Below are 6,101 nucleotides of genomic sequence, written 5' to 3'. Positions count from 1 at the left end.
TAGATGGATGCATGGATGGGTGGATGGATGGATGGATGGATGGATGCATGGATGGGTGGGTGGGTGGGTGGATGGGTGGGTGGGTGGGTGGGTGGATGGATGGATGGGTGGATGGATGCATGGATGGATGCATGGATGGATGGATGGATGCATGGATGGATGCATGGATGGGTGGGTGGGTGGATGGAGGATGGATGGATGGATGGATGGATGGATGGGTGGGTGGATGGATGGATGGGTGGATGGATGGAGGATGGATGGATGGAGGATGGATGGATGGTATGTTTAGGCTCAGATCATAGGAGTAGTAGATAAGTAAACAAATAGACCATTAATAGCTCAAAAAACATCTTTTTTAAAGAAAATGATCATTTAAACAGTTCAACTAAATGAGTATATGCTTTTTAAGGGGAGCACGTGGCCCTGTTTACGTATTGTAAGTGTCCACTGTAATTATAATTTGTCATTTTTACTTTATATATATATATATATATATATATATATATATGTATACTGAGAAAGTTTATGGTAATCATTTTCTGCAGTAATCAACATTTATCCACTAACATTGTAAGTAGATCGTATTAATTACTTATTAATTATTACGATTTCTTTAATTACATTTACTTTTAGATTTATTCAATATAGTAATATAGATAAAATTATTATTGGAATACTAGTTGGGAAAGAGTTTCCTGCTTCTACAAACAAACTCCTATCTGAAGCTTCATAATCCACGCTTTAGTAATAATAATAATGAGCGCACAAAGAATCCGTAGGCCTGTATTACTGCTAGGCGTGTTATTCTGGCTGATAGCCACCGGCCACCATTTCAGCTCTTTCTAAAGACTCATTCAATGGTGATTTGAAAATTAACTTTCGAACAGATGCACTAATTCCATTTGTACTCTGGAATGCCCGGGCACTATGTAACCCAAGCCCGGCCGGAGCTGGGATAGAGCCAGGGTAAAAGGTTACGCTCCAACTGCTGGAGACTAGAGTGTGCTCTATCTTCCTGTTAATCAATATGGCTGGGGGAATAATGGACATAATCAGTGAAAGTGATTCTACATTTCATCTGCCCACATTTGCCACAAGCCTCAGAGGGCACACCTGTTCCTAAATCCCTACCAGTTTCCCCCAAAGAAAGGAGAAAAATAATTATCAAGATATCGGAGCTCAATGCGAAGAAAAACAAACCGGCACAATGGGTTTCTGATGTCCCATAACGTCATTGCAGCTTTGTAATGGAAATCATTAAACAGTTGTGGTCGAGGAAAACAGCTTTATACACATTACACCTTGGTAGCGTAAATGTAATTACTTCTGATGGACGTATGGGCCTTTTAAAGCACTGGACAATGGTTCAAAGAGATCACACACACAAAAAAAATCTGCTAAAAACTCTTTCTGTAGCTACTGAACGTGAATGCACTTGTGAGGGAGCGCTTTAATCATTTGCTTTACGCTCTTTAATTTTACTATGACATTGCATTTCCTTTAAGACGGCCCGTGATAATGAGTTGGGGGAAGGGGTTGCTTGTCCGCTGCCACTGTTTAACAAACTGCTTTGCTTGTTCTTGAGTTTGCAGTAATTACATCCTCTGCAGGAGCTCTGCGCATCCACACCTCCATTAAAACATCAACTCCCCGCTCTGCCAGCGGGACAACCCCCCACCGGGCCCTATCATTCACAAATTAACCCTGATACATTAGGGGGCCCAATGAGACGGACTGTTACTGTATTTTTATATTTTTTTTGTTCTATGCAGTGTTACGTAAATTAATAGGCTGAAATAATGAGTAAAAGTGTCCTGCAGCTGGACCCAAAACACAAATTCAAACAGTTGAATTTTATAAAGAAAATGTGTAGTTACTAATCAGTGTGGCATGTTATAATAGTTATAATATCTAAAACTATTTTGAACATATACTTTTTCTTTAAGTCAGATATCAATATTATGCTGTATTCCTAAAATAATTTGTCACATCACAGTTATTTTTAAGTGAAATTTAAAACCATAGATTATCAGTTGCTTTGACAAAAGAAAAAAAATGGTTTGATAAGTCATGAATATTCTTACTGTAAATACAAGTTTTTTTGTTTGTTTGTTTTTTATACACAAATATTTTTTTTCTTTTGTCAAATCAACTTAGATAATTGATGTGGTTCAGAAAATATAATATTTTGAGTTTCTGCAGTGATTAAACCAATCTCTTTCATTGTATTATTATTATTATTTTTTTCAATTAACTTGTAACTATATATATACACAACAGCTATATGATATGAACTATATATACACAGTAGCCTATATGTATTTATTTTAAATGTCGTTTTGGAAAGCATTCATTTTCCATGCATCTATATGTTATTAAAAAAGAAAAGAAAAAAAAAGATCAAGAGTAAAAACAATTAAAAAAAAAACAATAATAATTGAACAAAAAATGGAAAATATCCAATTTTACCACAACAAAGACAATCTAAAACACGTTTTAATCGGCTCCACAAGGCTATAGTAGGCTAAACAAACAAAGACATCATATAACATAAAAACCATCCATTAGAGATTCAATAAAAACAATAACGTTCAACACATGTTACATATGTTATGTTAATTAATTATTAACATATATTATTAACATTAACATATTAACATATGTTAATTTAGGTGTGATCTGCACTTCCTTTAATCATAAACTTGTATCGGGTCTAATTTGTGTTTCAAAAACACCGTTCTGCAATTGTACACCTTGAACAAACGTGATTGACAGGTCTGGGTAGCCCGCCCCATGTGCTCTGTGATTGGTGATAGTCGCGAGGGGGGCGTGTCTATCCGGCTGTCTTTTATACTCAGCGCGTCCTGCTCGACAGCACTGATATGTATGAGAAAGGCTCTCGTGAACACCACGAATGAAGAAAACGCGTTTACACCGGGAGTTTTCTTGTTAACAGAGAAGTTTTGAACATCGAAACGCGGCTTTATTTTTATTGATTTTTTTAACAAATCGCCGGAGCAGGAATAAGGAGAGGAAATCCGAAACGCTTGCATTAATTCCCTCAGCCATTTTGCCCGTGGCTATTTATTCTCGGTATGCAACCTAACCGCAACTCCGTGCCAAAGAAGTGAAGCGGAGATGGGTCTGCTCTGCAACATCTGAACTCAACTATTTCCAGCGCTGCGTTGCTTGTGTTGACAGGGGGGGTGGAAAGGATGGAGTGCTACCTGTTGGGGATTTACCTGTTCCTCGCGCTTGCCCTGCTGCCCCGGTCGAGCGGCACCACGGCCAAGGAGATCACCTGTCAGGAGATAGCCGTTCCTCTGTGCAAGGGCATCGGCTACAACTACACCTACATGCCGAACCAGTTCAACCACGACACGCAGGATGAAGCCGGCTTGGAGGTGCACCAGTTCTGGCCTCTGGTGGAGATCCAGTGCTCCCCGGATCTCAAGTTTTTCCTGTGCAGCATGTACACCCCCATATGCCTGGAGGACTATAAGAAACCCCTGCCGCCGTGCCGGAGCGTGTGCGAGCGAGCGAAGGCTGGTTGCGCCCCGCTCATGCGGCAGTACGGCTTCCCCTGGCCGGATCGGATGAGGTGCGATTCGCTGCCGGTGCAGGGCGCGCCAGACACGCTGTGCATGGACTACAACCGAAACGACTCCACCACAGTGTCGCCGGTGCTGTCCAAACCCACGAACTACCCGAGCAAAGCCTTTAACCCACACAAAAAGAAAAGCGGGCGCGCTGGCGTCGTACCCAAAGCGACTAAACCCTGCGAGCCGGGCTGCCAGTGTCGCGCGCCGATGGTGGCGGTGAACAGCGACCGACACCCGCTGTACAACCGCGTGAAGACGGGTCAGATCCCCAACTGCGCCATGCCCTGCCACAACCCGTATTTCACCCAGGACGAGCGGACTTTCACGGCCTTCTGGATCGGACTTTGGTCGGTGTTGTGCTTCATATCCACCTTCGCCACCGTCGCCACCTTTCTAATCGACATGGAGCGGTTTAAATACCCCGAGCGCCCGATTATTTTCCTTTCGGCGTGTTACATGTTTGTGTCGATCGGGTACATTGTGCGATTGATCGCAGGGCACGAAAAAGTGGCCTGTAACCGGGAGTATGACGTGGAGCACATTCACTACGAAACCACCGGCCCCGCGCTGTGCACCGTTGTGTTTTTGCTGATTTATTTCTTCGGAATGGCCAGCTCGATATGGTGGGTCATCCTCTCGCTCACCTGGTTTCTCGCAGCGGGCATGAAGTGGGGCAACGAGGCCATCGCGGGGTACTCTCAGTACTTCCACCTGGCCGCTTGGCTCATCCCGTCCATGAAGTCCATCGCCGTGCTCGCGCTGAGCTCGGTGGACGGCGACCCGGTTGCGGGGATCTGCTACGTGGGCAACCAGAACTTGGACAACCTGCGGGGCTTCGTGCTGGCGCCGCTAGTGATCTACCTGTTCATCGGCACCATGTTTCTTTTGGCTGGATTTGTGTCGCTCTTTAGAATCAGAAGCGTCATTAAGCAAGGGGGCACTAAAACGGACAAACTGGAGAAGCTGATGATCCGAATCGGGATCTTCACGGTGCTCTACACGGTTCCCGCCACCATCATCGTGGCGTGTTACTTCTACGAGCAGCATAACAGACAGAGTTGGGAGATCACACACAACTGCTCGTGCTTATTAGAGCAGGAGATAAAGAGGCCGGACTACGCCGTCTTCATGCTCAAATACTTTATGTGCCTTCTGGTGGGCATCACCTCTGGAGTTTGGACCTGGTCCGGGAAGACCCTGGAGTCCTGGAGGAGTTTCTGCACGCGCTGCTGCTGGGGCAGTAAGGGCTCCGGTGGCTCCATGTACAGTGACGTCAGCACGGGATTAACGTGGAGGTCCGGTACCGCCAGCTCAGTGTCGTGCCCCAAACAGATGCCTTTGTCCCAGGTCTGAAACAAGAAAACCCTATTAATTGTTTGGGAGGGGGGTCTCTTTAGCCTTTCAGTCATTTGCATACAAATGAACTTGTTGATGGTTTCTATTAGCTGAAGAACTGGTTGAAACAATGCAGAAACAATTGCGTTTCGCTAATTCCATTCTATTGATATGGACATGACATGCAATCAGTCATTCTTAAGGAGAATTTGGGCATTATTGTTCCTAGTGGAGTAACACACGTCCCCAACTTGCAGCATTTGTCTCCTTTACACTCTCTTTTTTTCCGAGATTTACGCATTTCAATTAATAGTAAAAATCCATCCGATTGAAATATTCCTTACGTGAAGAATTGTAAAAAAACTAGAGTTTAATAAAACATAATCTTAATGGGACATTTAGGCTATAGTTTATGTGATATTCACAAATAAAATAAATAATATGTAAGGACTAATCAATTCGATTGAATCTTACTAATAACAATCGAAATGAAAATCTTGAAAAAAAGGCGTAATATTTTTCGGAGTGTACTTTTACACGTTGTTGTAAGACAAGTTTTGAATTGTCTGAACAATCAAAGATGGTTTAAATAAGCCTTAATGTCTTAGTGCCCAATTGTTATTGTTGTTATTGTTATTATATACGGGTTGTTGTTTTTTTAATGCGAAATGTATTTATACAAACTTGTAAATGGTGTATAAAAGAAGATTTATAAATTTATTGTACATTTGTATATAGTGTAGATGCCACATGGAAAGCAAATATGCCTTTTATTTTGACAATAAAAACTTTTTGAGGAATCTGTGTTTCTGGAGTAATGAGTGCAACGCCGCATCTCTCCTGCATGCTCTTTGTGGTCATTCCCATTGAAGATGCTTTTGTGGAGAAACTCTTTTAGCGTTCTGAGGCCTAATTAGAGACAAGGGCCCTGTGCTGGAGAATCTCCGTAATTGTTGAACCCTTGCTACTTAATTTACTAAAAGAGGGCCGGGGACCGGGGGTTTAAATGCAGGAAACCGGGCCTTTTCATCTGGGGAAACTTTGATCTTTCTTTTAAAGTCTAGAATAAAGGTGCCATGTAGATAGAACCTTTAGACTGATGCGCCAAGCTTTTTCATGTCTTAATTTGAGACCGTTGTCCTTTGATCGACGTTATAGAAATGA

General features: G+C 42.7%; 1 protein-coding gene across 1 annotated transcript; it reads left to right on the top strand.

The window, feature by feature from the left end:
* Positions 1 to 2,864: 2,864 nt before the first annotated feature.
* Positions 2,865 to 5,737, top strand: fzd8a (frizzled class receptor 8a). Its single transcript, XM_039666537.2, has one exon. The coding sequence runs from the start codon at positions 3,216 to 3,218 to the stop codon at positions 4,953 to 4,955; it is 1,740 nt and encodes a 579-aa protein (XP_039522471.2). The 5' UTR covers positions 2,865 to 3,215; the 3' UTR covers positions 4,956 to 5,737.
* The last annotated feature ends 364 nt before the right edge of the window (positions 5,738 to 6,101 follow it).

The sequence above is a fragment of the Pimephales promelas genome, chromosome 22, assembly GCF_988280905.1.
Source record: "Pimephales promelas chromosome 22, fPimPro1.hap1.1, whole genome shotgun sequence".
NCBI classification, from domain to species: Eukaryota; Metazoa; Chordata; class Actinopteri; order Cypriniformes; family Leuciscidae; genus Pimephales; species Pimephales promelas.
This window is presented reverse-complemented; position numbering and strand designations above follow the sequence as displayed.

Excerpts from the sequence above, each read along its gene's own strand:
- fzd8a (XM_039666537.2), top strand. The coding sequence starts at position 3,216 with ATGGAGTGCTACCTGTTGGGGATTTACCTGTTCCTCGCGCTTGCCCTG.